The sequence below is a fragment of the Belonocnema kinseyi genome, chromosome 3 (assembly GCF_010883055.1).
Source record: "Belonocnema kinseyi isolate 2016_QV_RU_SX_M_011 chromosome 3, B_treatae_v1, whole genome shotgun sequence".
In the NCBI taxonomy this organism is placed as follows: Eukaryota; Metazoa; Arthropoda; class Insecta; order Hymenoptera; family Cynipidae; genus Belonocnema; species Belonocnema kinseyi.
The window spans coordinates 95,876,556-95,891,072 of record NC_046659.1 but is presented as its reverse complement, the minus strand read 5'-3'; the positions used below and the strand labels follow the sequence as shown (position 1 = coordinate 95,891,072).

At 29.1% G+C, this 14,517-nt stretch overlaps 1 protein-coding gene across 2 annotated transcripts in view; it reads right to left on the bottom strand.

Annotated features, from left to right (window-relative positions):
- LOC117169365 (rho guanine nucleotide exchange factor 12) overlaps positions 1–14,517 on the bottom strand; it is a 118,235-nt gene that overhangs the window by 89,709 nt on the left and 14,009 nt on the right. For both annotated transcript variants that reach the window (XM_033355710.1, XM_033355711.1), the window contains exons 2-4: positions 7,887–8,128; positions 2,364–2,413; positions 1,182–1,239 (exon numbers count right to left, since the gene is read on the bottom strand). In XM_033355710.1, coding sequence (XP_033211601.1) covers positions 1,182–1,239; positions 2,364–2,413; positions 7,887–8,070 — 292 coding nt within the window. In that variant the 5' untranslated portion in view covers positions 8,071–8,128. The remainder of the gene's footprint in view (positions 1–1,181; positions 1,240–2,363; positions 2,414–7,886; positions 8,129–14,517) is intronic.

Here is a 14,517-nt window from a genome sequence, read left to right as displayed (position 1 = left end):
ATTCTCTCACTTGAAATGGACTCTCGGTTTCCATGCTAATTGAACGTGACGAAAACTAATCGGATTTCCCCAGCGGTCAAAAGATTAAACGCCAAGTGTTAAAGTTAACGCTCCATTACACTGTCCATTACACAATTTCTATAGACTATAGAGTCTCGTCCATGTGTTGAACTGTTTGCTAAGTGATTCGAATCTCTACCTGTATCTCGAGATGTACAGTACCAAAGGAAGATACGAGTATAAAGTTGAAACAGTCACTGCTATAAAACTCATCTACTCACATCACATAGGCCTCCGGCCTGCATAACAAAGTTTCAGGCTTGTTAATAACACATTCAATTAATTTCTAACTGAAAAAAACTCTGGTAAAAAACCGAGGTCGGAGCACGGTGACAAAAGTCGATGAGAATTCAGAAATCCGAAGAGTAAAATATTTTTAAATTAATAATACTAATTAAGTCTTATTACTTAAGAGAAGGGATTTATAAATATTTACAAGTATAAATGCAAGCAATGATCAATTTAATCAAGTTTTTCCTTATATTTGTTAATTTGTTTTATTCCAAATAAATAAACCAGAATCGTTAAGGCATGTATATTTTGAAATAAATGTCTTTATTAAAACCTGTTATTGAATGAACATTTACTTAAATTTTTTTATTTATAACATATTTTTACAATTTGTTAAAAATAATTGCTCAGCTAGCCTCAAATCACGATTTTTATGAAAACTTTAATATTACCAGTTTTTATTAATTATTTTTGTATAAATACATTGACATATTAAAGTTCAATAAATAAGCGTCACGACAAACCCTAGGTTGAAAATATTATCTGTCATTTTTAATCATTTTTATTCTTACTTTTCTTTCAAGAAATTTAATATCATTATTCCTGTCCTTTCTGAAAAAATAACGTCAAAAACCACGTATTTCGAGAGAAAATTCAGTGTTTCATTTGAACCCGTATGCTCATCTCGCCCCGGTCTCCCTGAGTTATTTATATTTAATACATTAGTTGAAATTATAATCATTTAAACTTTTCTTTCGAAGGAAAATGGCTTTCAGAAAAAATCTTCTAAAATATATAATGAAAAGACACATGTACAATTGACAGTTTGATTAAAAAATGAATTCTTTAAGAAGAATTAGAAATTGTAACAAAAAAGGTTGAAAACTTACATTTTATCATATCCACGACGTCTGTGTGTGTTGAATGCATTACGTTGACTCCGTTGACCTGAAAATAGAAAAAATACATTCACAAAAGTCGATTAAAAACCATTATTGAATAGCGAGATTCTGTGTCTAGAAAACGTAAGAAATTTCAAAACATTTAAAACGAATTAAAAGATTTATGATTTGGGACAGAATTATAATTCTGAGTTAGAACAGCAAATTATTTTTGATATAGGAATTCAAATTCGGACTTGGAATAGACGATGTTGTAAAAGAATTATAATTCTGAATTTAAACGGGGTTTTTGTTTAAATTCCCTTCTTCTGAAACAGAACTGAATTTTCAAAAGTCTCATTACATGTACAAAAGTTTCTGTTCGAAGTTAATCATTCTTTATGAAAATTCCCTGTCCTGATTAAGTCAAAATTATAATTCTTCATGAAAATTCCCTGTTCCAAGTTACAATTACATTTATTTAAAAAACTCCCTGTTCAAATCCAGAATTATTTTTATAAAATTTTCCATTGTAATTCAGAAATAGAGCAAATCCCCTTTTCCAAAATTTGAAAATTTGAAATAGGGAAGGGAAGTCACAATTATATTTCTTTAGTAAAATTCCCTGTCCAAAACTCAAAATCACTCTTCCAAGTAAAAATATTAAAGTAATAAAACATATGAAACCACTTTTATTCTGTATATTCATACATTGGAAAGAGAAATTCCGGATACTGAATCACACCCCCGGGTTTCCCGATTTCACTCGGTCAGGTAGAAGCCCTGATTATATTTCTATTGACAAAATATAAATCAGCTGAAAATTACACTTGCAATCATTAGTATTGTAGTAATGATTTTATAGATAAAATTGAATTTTCAAAACAATATTTAAAAAGTAGAATTCAGGTATCAAAAATATAAAATGAATTTCAAAATGTTTATATTCAGTTATAAAACTCAAGATAAAATTACTGATTTTGAAATGAGATAATGGCCATCATGAGAATCGAAAAAAAACAGGAAGTTTTAATATAATGGAGAAACGAACATCAGGAAGAAAGTGGAGCAATTAGAAATTGGAGTTAAGAAATTATGTCCAAATTACATTTAAATTGAAATGAGTCTTTTATCTCTTGGTTAAAATAATTAATTTTTACTAAACATAAATATTAATAAAATAAAACTCACTTTGATTATTTTGTCCTCGGCATGAAGGCCAGCTCTGGCTGCAGCACCGCCTATAATAAAACACGGATAAATTAAATGTCGAAATAAAAACAATATATAAAAAACCAGTTTCTAAGCTTTTATAAAGAAAACTAATTTTCTATAATGTTTTTAGAATAGTAACAATTTACTTGTCAAAGAAGACACTATCACTTGGATAAAATTACTCTAGTCGATTTATCTTATTTTCTGATAAGACTGTTTGAGAAACGACTCGATTAAAATCACATAAAGCATGATAAATGATTGATATTATTTCAATTAAGTACTGTTCATTTGTAGGGTTTTTACAGTTTTTTTTCGCCTGTAATTAAATTTAAAATGCTAAGATTATGGTGAATAGACATTTATGTCAAACTTAAGAAAATATTTGCCTTTCTTTCAAACAAAGTCTTTAATAAACGGTTTTACGGCACAATTTAAAAATATTTCAATATTTGGCAATAAAGTAGTAATCAAAATAAAATGTTTATTTTTATTAATTATTTCGGGAGACTTTCATTTTGTTTTAAAAAATTAAACGAGAAGTGTAAACTTTTTGTATTATCTTTTGAAAATAAACAAAATATTTAGCGTATCTATTACTTTGTCCATTTTCAAAATTGTTTGAAATTAGCAAAATTTCAAATCATGATTGCGTTATTTAATTTGGGAGATGAGTGAACATTTAAGCCAAATAAATATTACGACATAAGTAATAACATATGTTTTAAATGTTGTTTCAGATTCAGGTATTAGTAACGCGAAAAATATCCTTGAGTTGTTCTTCATACTTTTCGAGGCATTTTAAACAATCCCTCGAATAGCATTTAAATTGTGTTAAGTTTAACAATCCTTTTATTTTTGAAACTGTATTTTAGTAACTTAATCTCCCATTTATTAAATAGAATGGCAATGTTCCAATTTTATGTGGGTAGGGTTCATTGAACTCTGATGTCATATTCTAAATTTATAATGTTACTTATAATTTCTCTATTATCCTATTAAACTTTGATCAAGTTCCATCGCTAACAAAAGCTTCTGCCTTTTTGTTTCAGGTGAGTCCAAGTTTCGTGAAATTTACATTTAAGGTTTGGTACTGATGCTTTTAAACTTTGGATACACAAATTAAAAAGATATATTGGGAAAACTGAAATATAGTTTCTAACTACAATAGTAGATTCGAAAATAATGGCTACTTTGTATAAATAAAATATTCACTTAACTAGTACAGAATAATTCGCATAAATTTTCCTACATTCCAATTGTTTTTCCTTTAAGTAGCAACTTGGAAAAATTAAAATTACGCGTAATGACAAATCGGAAAAATAAAAATTAGGTCAAATTACAATTCGGGTAAGCAAATATTTTTACAATGGGAAATTCGGCCAGATAAGAATTAGGTCAAGTGATAAATTTGGTAGTGAAAATGGTTAATCGGACAAATGAATGTTCGAAAAAATAAAAATTATGCTAAATTGCAATTAGAAAAGTCGACAATTAACGAAATGTACGACAAGTGGAAAACGAAAATTATGAAACATCGACAATTGGAAATTAGTTCAAACTATTTTTCTTATTGAAAATTTTTATTTGGACAAATTAAAACTGGTTGAGTCTAGTGTGCACCCTGAAAATTTGGAAAATATAGTGAGTGTGGTAATTACTGCGGATCGAAAATAAAGACAACTTTTTGGATAAAAAAAATATGTTTGAATGAAAAATTCGTTATGCATTCAGTTGTAAAAACAGTTGGTACAGTGAATTTGCATGAATTTACTGCGTACAAATTACTGCGGAAACACCAATTCTTTGAGCTTTGTAATTAAGGACAATTATAAAAGGTAGATATGACTAAACGATTTTAGCATATAGTTAAAATTGTTTAAAAATTACATTAATATAACACGAAATAAACAAAGCTTTCTTTTTCTCTTTCAGATTTTATATTCTTTTTTGTTGCTTTAATAATTTTTCATTTTCTTTATCAAATCAGTGCTTTTTTCGCAATTAATTTTCTTTTTTTATTCTGCCTTATTCCTTTTTGTTTTTCATTTTATCTTGTTTTTCTATTTTAATTCTTTTACTTAACTTTGCCTCCATAGCCTTGGCTGTGCCCAATCCTGCTTTCTTAACAAATATTGAAAAACAGTAATTTCTTGTTTTTACCATTTGTTTTTAGACAAATAATACGTTTACTTTACACAATACAATATTGCAATCAATACTTTATTACCGGACAATAAGTTATAATTCATTTTTCAGAACGTATTCATGACCCATCAAAAAACCGAAGCAGTAAGACTATCAGTTTCAGAAACATGCAAGATTTAAATTGCAATATATTAACTAAAAATATCTTTACTGTTGTTCATTCATTAATAATTATTATAATTAAATAAGAAAATAATTCTGTGATTATTTTGAAGTGTTATATACCTTTAAAACATTGTAAATCGTAAGGTAGCCGAAGGCCAGGGAAAACCTGGAAATCATGGAAAAGTCAAAGAATTTGATTGGTCAGGGAAAATTCATGGATTTAAAAAAAAATGGAAAAAGATTTGAGGGTTTTTTAAAATTTGCTGAAGTTTTGAAATATTTTTTGAAACTCATTTGGAATTCAGGCTGAATTCTTATTAATTTATCCAGACTTTTTTAAAATGCTTGTCAATTCTTTGGAATTCTCTTAAATTTCTTGAATTCACTCGAATTCTTCTATATTCAATAAAGTCCAGTCAATTCAATTTGCTTGCATTTTTATCAACTTATTTTAAACTTACTAAACTCAATGATTTTCTTTCAATATTTTTTATTTTTTCCAATTTAGTTGAATTTTCGCAATTCATCTTGAATTTGTTTAATTCATCTCGAATTCTTACGAATGTTTATCGAATTCTTCTCATTTTCGTAAAATTTCTCTAAATCTCATGAATCAAATTCTTTTTAATCCAAAAGAACATTAGTCACTTTATTGATGCACATTAAACACTTTTAAGGTTAGAAATTAGTCAGCTTCAAGTAAATTAAGCTATGCCAGTCCTGAGGATAATAAATAAGAAATGAATACATTTAAATTGGTTTTATTCCGTTTATAAAAGATTCTATATTAAAAATGTTACAAGATAAAAATTCTTTTCTCGGAATATTAATGGTCATGGAAAATGGAAAATTAGCCAGGGAAAAATCAGGGAAGTCAGGAAATTCTTAAAATGGTGTTTTTCGGCTACCCTAAACATTATTTTTATTACAAACTTCAGTAATTGAAATATTTATAGAGTACATTTTTTATAATTCGTCTGCTCCCACTCTGCACAACTTACCCCATTTTCATTAAAATCATTTTGTATCCGTGGGCAAAAAAATGGCGAACAATTCGAAATAAAACAATAGCTTATTTTTATACTTCTAAAAGAACTACTTTGAAACGTTGTGAAGACAAACTGTTTGGCTTCAGAAATTACTTGATAAGTTTAACGAATCAAAATATTTAGAAAAAACAAATTCAGACCAATTCAGACTAAAAAAAAACGTATTACTTCAGTTTACAGCGATTAACTCTTAAACATCATCAGAAGAATCAATGTTGATTAAGAAACTATAATATAATTCTAGAAAATACCATAATTTGTGAAAAATTAAAATTAAAGAAAATTATATTTTAAGGGATTTGATTTATATGAAGTGTTCTTTTGAGTCTTGAATTAAGTTGTATGAATATATGACAGTTCCGCTGGTAATAAGTTTTTTTAAGTCTTGAATTGACCGCCATTTAAAATTTTTCATTATTTTGGATTTTGAAAATGATCGAGTAGCTCCTGAAGCAAAAAAGTTTGTTTTTACGAACATTCGAAGTGTTTACTCAAAAAATGCAGAAATGAATTTAAAAATATTTTTAATTGGCCGAAATTCTTTTTTAAATTTTTGATTTTCAGATTCATCAATTAATTACGGATGTCACAAATTTTGTTTTCCCAAAGTTTAAATTATTACGTTGACAACTGTAGGAAAACAAATTTTTCTAGTTTTGAATCAGTCGCCATTTTTTATTATTTCGAAATTTTGAGTTCTTGCATTCGCTTGAGAATAAATAATTACACTTTTGCAAGATTTTTGGTCACCCTTTGTTAATAACTTTAAAAAATAGCTTTCCTGTACCCATTTAAATCGTCACCATTCGTCATTTCGTATTTTTTCAAAATTTTGAGTTTTTAACTATGAAAATATTAAAAGCAATCCATGCAAATTTGTACCCACGTAGATAGAATGATTCGAATAAAAGTGTTTAAAGTTTCGCAGATTTTTCTTTTTTATGTGGAACGAATCCAAATCAAATCAGGCAGGTTCTACAGTTGTAGTCCCAGAACCTCTCAGGGGAAAATATGTTGATTTTTAAAGGAAATTGAGGGATACATATTTTTGCGATTTGTGAAAACAAAAAATTCCACGAAGTTATGCGTATTTCAATTTTTTGTCTCATTTTTCGAAAATGGTTACAGTGGATTTTCTCAAGAAAACCCACACTTATATTTTTTGCCAACTTTCTGTTGAATTTGTACTATCGTAAGGAAAATATCTTGTGAGCTTTTTGCGGGCTAAATAACTTTTGTGGCCAGGAGATTTTTTTTTTCATAAAATCCAATTTTCGTATTTTTCTTGCTTACAACAACAGATAGGAAAAGTGTTAAGAAAATAGTTTGTAAAATTAAAAAAGTTCTGCAACAAACATCTTTACTCATTTATGATAGCTTGTACCGTTTCCGAAATTTTTTTTAAAAATGCAATATTTATTTTGGAAAACTGCAGCTGCATCAGTGCAGCCAATTTTTGAACTCTACAAATATTCTGTTTTCAGCTATATTATAAATTGCTTTTCTGTGCATAGTTTTAAAATCAGGACACACTTGTCGTTATGCATTTAAATCTATCCTTCGAGTTTTACCTATTCTAGTGAGTCTAAATTTGCACAGACATGAAACGATCACAAAATGATAGGAGAAAAATGAACAGACATTTTTTAATTTCAATTAAAAGCATAACTTTGTGAAACATTTTTTTCACACATCGCAAAAACACGTATCGCATCATTTCCTTTAAAAAATAACCCCCCCCCCCCCCCCGAGAAATTCTGCGACTTCAACTGTAGAACCTGCTTGATTAAAAATGGATTCGGACCGCGATTTCTCCCGTGTAATGCTGGAGAAAAAAATTTCTAGGGAAATTTCAAAGCCCATATTTGGCGGGTAAATCTTATTCGATTTAGCTAAAATTTAGGGTACTTTCCTTTTTTGGACATACGAACAAATTCCGCCAGTTGAAGCAAACGAATTAAAAAAAAAAAAAAAAAAAAAAAACAATGAACACCACCCTAACCCACACTTACCCTATTTATGCGCCTTGTGTCGGATTTGGTCATACCTGTTAATTTCTTTATTTTGGTAAAGTAGGGTGTAAATTAATGAAATTTTGATGTATAAATATATAATTTGGAAATTTTTTTTAACGCACCTTCTTTCACGGATTGAACGTAGACCGGGTTGTCGCCAGAAACTTTCATCCCGTATCCAGCATCATCCTTGTAGATCACGAGGGTAGTGACGGGTAGGAGGTCGCCGGGGGTAGCTCCACCTTGACCGGCGACACCCCCGCCACCACCACCGACACTGCGTCGCAATGCCGCCGTCCCATTCATCCCTTCCGTGTCCCAACCTCACCTCACCTCCGCAGTTGATACCGAACGTCCGGAAGTCCTGTTCACATTATTCACATTTAAAATGGTTCCATGCTACAGCAAATTGCCAATAAGGCCATAAAAACATTATTCACATTCAGGGAGCTTAAAATGAACCACCTGATTTAGGGATCTGTGTTTACGATGAAATTTACATATGAAAATGGTCTTTTACGAGATTGAAAGCGGGCTCGTATTTTATCCGCAGAATTAAGCTGGAAAAATATTCCCTTTTTCCTGCATTATACAATTTTCCAATTAATTATTATAATAGGCAGCGATTAGGGTGGTAAAGAAGCTTCCGTGTATTTTTTTATTTCATTTTATTACTCCTATACAAACTGTTCCTAATAATGAAGGAATGACCCCGGATTTTGCATGGATTTTAAATGAAATGAACCAAATGGAAAACAACATTTTCTGAAAGTGATACAACGGAATTAGTTCAAGAAGGCGTAAAAGTAAATGTTAATGTTAATGGTATATAAGAGCAATACACAATGTACAGAATGACCGCATTTATACGCTTTTTTCGAATTAGAAATAGTGTTAAATTATCATAACAAGTTGTTCGAGTGGGGTAAATGCTTCCAACAAGAAATGTTAAGCTATCCTTTATTTAAATTATCACAAAATGAATACCTTCATACACCTTAATCGAATTCAAAATAGTGTTAAATTACGTTGAAATAAAACAACCTTTTTGAGTGGGGTAAGTGCTACCAGGACAAAATTGCAAGTCACCTTTAGTTTAAGAAAATCACAAAATCATTAAAATGGAGACCTTTACGTACGGTTTTTCGAATTAAAAATAGCTTTAAATTAATTTGTCATAAAATAAGTTTCTTGAGTAGGTAACAACTTCCAAAAAAAATTTTGTCACACTCAGTTCTACAAAATCACAAAATCATCAAAACGAACACCTATATACATTTTATTTCGACTTAAAAACAGTGATAAATTAGTTTGTCATAAAACACGTTGCTTGATGATGGGTTACCACGCGCTTCACGCTCGGATATAATATATTCTTTGCATTTGGAATGCTTGAATGAAACTTTATCAAAAATATCTCTTTTAGATCGCAGTATTTATATTCGTCTTACATATTATGAATTTTCTACTTAACAAAGTATGTTTAAAGATTAGGTTTCTCAAAACTCTGTAGGCTTTGAGGTGCACATTTACATCGTGAGACTCGCGTTTCGCGTTGCGCGTTCAATTTTCGACGGAAATTGGTAAATGATTATTTTCTGAACCATCTTGAAATAAATAAAAAAGAAGAATACTTTTTTCAGAATTCTTCTCTAGCGTTGTTACGCTAAGAATAGGATTTTGTTTTTCGTATTATTTTTTATAGAAAAAGCAAAATATTCTTACAGTCTTATTTTTTTCAGGATTTTTCAAAAGTTTTAAAGATTTTTTTAAAACTTTTTTTTTATATTTTGCGTCGCTCGGTTCAAAATTTGAATGCTGTGGTGTCAAGTTTCGAACAATTCTAATACTTTTTCAATCATACATAATGAGAACATGATGATGAACATGATGAGAACGTAATAAATTATTACAAATGTGTATCTCTTTTTTAGAATAATGACTTTTTTATCAATTTGTTTTCATACTTATGTTTCGTTTTTCCACAAATTTGTTATTTTTATTTTTAATGTCATTTTTATGATTAAAACCAAAACTACGTGTCCTATCAAAAACTGATTCATAAAAATTTTGTAGCTCTTTTTCGGATAAAAAATTGTTATTAAGTCATTTTTTTCGAAACTTGTGTCGTTTTTCCACAAATTTTTTATTTATTTTTTATGTTCAATGTTATTTTTCACGAAAGAAGTACGTGTCCTATAAATAAGTGATTATTAACGAATTTGTAGATCTTTTGTGGTATCACGATTTTTGTTAATTCATCTATTTTCGTATGCTGCATAGTTTGACCACAAAATGGATTTTTTATTTTTAATGTTTTTCGTGCATTCGAAATTTCAATTTTCCATTTTTCAAGAAAATTTAATAAGTTGTAAAGATAATCTTGCAGGACTTTTAAAAAGCGATGCTTTCCTTCTCTTGACTTTTTTTATATCCTGCATGTTTGGCTTAAAATTTGTATTTTCGATTGATTTACAAAATTTTGAAAATGCTAAGAATATTCTTCTTATTGAAAAAAAGTCTTTGGGGTAAATTGTTCGTATTTTTTAATACTATAAATATCCGCACGTAGAATTTTCAAATTCAGAAAAAGTGGTCTCAACAATTTTCAAATGCGCTAACTTTTTAAATTTTTATCAAAAATGGCTGGTTAACGAACTCGTCCTTTCTTTTAGGAACTACAAAAAGTGTGCCAAAGATCGCTTTGATCGGTTCATTTTTCGAGTTATCGTGTTTACAGACGGCCGGAAAGACAGACAGACGCCATCGTAAAAACTTGATTTTCGAAACGTGTAGATCCGTTGAAAAATGTGGTGTTAAATTTTCGAAAATCCTAATACTTTCTCAATAATAAACGATGAAAATGTCAAAATGATTGTTTTTTATCAAAAATTATCTCAGTATAAGTACTTATATAAAAACATAAGTAAAGTTTTAAAAGTTTAGACAACTTCCTTTAGAAGTTATATATAAACAAAAAACAGGCAAAATGTCTTGTCAAATACCTGTTCCGAACTAAAAATTTAAAATGAGAAATTGTTAAATAATATTAAAACCAGTGTTTAAATATTTCAAATTCAGAGATATCACTTACATTGGGTTGAAAAAGATAAAAACAAGAGTAGAGTTCAATATTTTAGATTTAAGGATTTTACAAATCAGTTCAAAGTCTGCCCCACAAGTTTTTTTTTACCTGGCCACGCTGCATTGCTATTTTACGATAAAACTAGCAAATACTCAATAAAAAATATTCATAATGCGGACTTAACTTGTTAATTTTATACATATAAATATTATAATATAGTTAAAATCTCATTGTCTAAAAGGTCAACCTTTTGGCAATCACCCTTATAGGGGTTTTTGGGATTTCAGAAAAAAGTACATGCATATATTATCACCCTGATCACTTAAATTATTTTGGGAGTATTCCCGGTAATTCACGGTTATTTCAATCAAGACGCTTCGAAAATGAATAATTTTATACTGAGATGTATAAGCGTAAATAATATTAAAAGCTGTTACAGAATTGATCAATTTTAAATTCTTGAATTCCAAATTGAAAAATATAGTATTTTATGATAAAGTAATATATATATATATATATATATGTGTGTGTGTATGTATCTGAAAAAATAAGTATAGGTACAAATTATATAATTGAGGAATTTTCTTGACAGGGTTCTTCAATAGTTCATAATGAGTAATGTATCGAAGTTGCAAAATAAAGTTCTTTACAGAATATTAGTATTGCTCAGCCTTGTCGAAATTATTCAAATTTTTCCGAGTACTTGAAATCATAGGGTTGCTACAATTAATTAGGAACAGCTGTCGGAATTTAAATTCCTTCCTATTTAAATGCTTCGAGGGTGAAAATGTATATAATATATACTCATCAGTCAAGATAAATTGATTTTCAAAATATAGTTTATATTTTAGAAAACAATTTTTACATTCTTATCAGAGAACGTATTAGATTTGTGTAAAATTTGCCCCCCCCCCAGTTTTTGTCAAATATCCACGTTTTGAGACCCCCTCAATCCAAAAAACTGGTTTTTACTAATGTACCTGTCTGTATGTCTGTCTGTTTCCACGATAAGAATGCAAAAGTGGTCACATTTTGAATATTTTCGAGACTACTTTTTTCAAAATTCAAAAAATCTCTGTATGGTTATTCCTAGTATTCAAAAACCGAACAATTTATCCTAATGAGTTTTTTCAAATGACCAAAAATTACCAGAGTCATAGCATTTACAAAATTCCAAAAAACACACGAAAATAAACATTTTAAGCCAAATAACGTACGATATCAAAAAAAGTCAAGAGAAGAAAAAGGTTGCTTTTTGAATTCCCTACAAGATTATCATAACAACTTTTTGAATTTTCTTGAAAAATCCAAAGTTCAAATTTTGACAACATGCAAAATAATGAAAAATCCAAGAATTAAATTTTTCGACCAAACTGTGCAAAATACGGTAAAAGATGAGTAGACAAAAATGGTGCATTTGAAAAAAATCTACAAATTTGTTATGAATCAATTTTTGTTAGGATGCGTAGTTCTGACTTTAATCATGAGAAACGTCATTAGCAGCAAAACAAAACCTGCCCGCTGCGGGGGCACATTCTTATCACAACTTTTTTCTTTTAAGTTCTTGTTCGTCTCGTGTGTAGGGTTTCAAAAAATGTAATTTTTTAAATGTTTTTAATGCTATTTTTTACGATTAAAACCTAAAACATAACTATCAAAACATTATTCATGAGAAAAAAATCATTTTTACATTCTCATCAGAGAAGGTATTAGATTTGTGTAAAATTTGCCCCCCCCCCCCCCCCCGCAGATTGTGTTGAGAGGTCCACGTTTTGAGACCCCCTGAATCCGAAAAACAGGTTTTTACTCATGTGTCTGTCGGTCTGTCTGTATGGATGCCTGTGAGCACGATAACTTTTGAAAAAATTATTCTATTAGATTGGCCTTCGGTACGATTTTTTAGTGTCCTAAGCTAAATGCCAAGATTGTTAGTCAGCCATTTTGGATAAAACTTCTAAAAGTGAGTGCATTTAGAATATTTCGGAGACAAATTTTTATTCAAGATTCAAAAATTCTGTGTACGGATATTCGTATTATTCAAGAAGTCGAACAATATATCCTTATGACTTTTTTCATAAAACTCAAAATTAACAGAGTTATAAAATTTACAAAATTTCAAAAAACACACGAAAATAAACCTTTTAAGCCAAACAACGGACGATATGAAAAAGATGAGAAAAGAGATGAAAAATGATGAAAAAAGATATGAAAAAGTTTGATTTTTAAATGCCCTACAAGATTATCATAACAGCTTTTTGAATTTTCTTGAATGATCAAGAATTCACATTTTGACAGCATACAAAATAATAAAAAATCAAAAAAATACATTTTTTCATTTAACAATTTCAAAGTATTTCAAAGATTCTCAAATATATAAATGCATTTAAAAAAAAAAAAAAAAATTTTAAGATATATATGTATATATACAGTGAAACTTTTCTATAGCACCGATTTTGGGGCTGACGGTGGTTGGGAACTAACTCATTGTGCCCGCTCCGCCTTTGTTTTTTCAAGTCTGAGTGCCCGCCTGAGTGACAACCGCAGACCCCGCGCACAAACAGTAAGGCTGCTCAGAAGACCGTATGAGTAAAGTTTAAATTATAAAAATAACATTGGAAATGAGCAAATTCAGTTTATGGAAAAACGACTAAACTTACAATAAAATGTTTAATAACAAATTTCTTTTTAAAGAATGCGCATTTCTTTAAACGGGACAATGAAACTACGTGTTAGGAAGTCGCTAAAAATGCGGTTTTTCACGAAAACAAACTTCCTTCAATTTAAAAACATTTAAGGAAGAATATTTCTATTTCAAAGACTTTCAAAACAAATTATTTAAAATTAAAATCTATTAAAGTAACTGTAATCTGAAAGCATTCAATTTTTGTAGATTTCCCTTTCCATTTTTATTACAAACTAAACACCCTTAATTTGATAATATCACGGAGAAAAATGGATGTTTAAAGAGTAAGCCCTCCAGTCCATGCACCAGAAAGACCAGATCTCAGAATGGCCGGAATGAAGCGAAGACCAATCAGAAAATTTCAGCGGAAACAGTGTCTCGTTCACGAACCGAAGTTAGCCGCAGATGAAATTTACTATAGTGCGTGTCATATTTGTTGTGAGTGTTTTTTGTTTTCAAGTGTTTATCAGTTGAGGTTATAAAAAATAATAAATTATTAACATAATGAACAGTGTGATTAATGAAGGGAACATGACGTAAGTATCAATTTTACGTACAGTCTTATTAATTTTTTTCCGTTTTTTATATGAAAAGTTTTATTTGAGGCTTTCAGATTATGTATGACGCATACACCGGCTTATATCTTTAACAATGTGTCATTTGTGAAAATTGAATAATTTATAATATTTGTCTGGGTGTAAAAGAGGAAGGGAGAGTAAAAAAAGATTTTAAAAAATTAAAAATTATATTTTGTATAGTTCAAAATTAAATTATTTGAAATATATATTCGTAACATGCATACAAATAACAATTTTGATTCAAAATTTATAATAATTTTGAAGATATACTTAGCATTTATTATATTTTAAATAATTGTATCCTTAATTGTGGGTCCGGATGCAATAAGGGTACATAAATTTTTTTCGTGCGAAAACGAAGTCCCCTGGAGGCTTTAGAAAAAATTTTCGAATTTTAATTTTCAAAA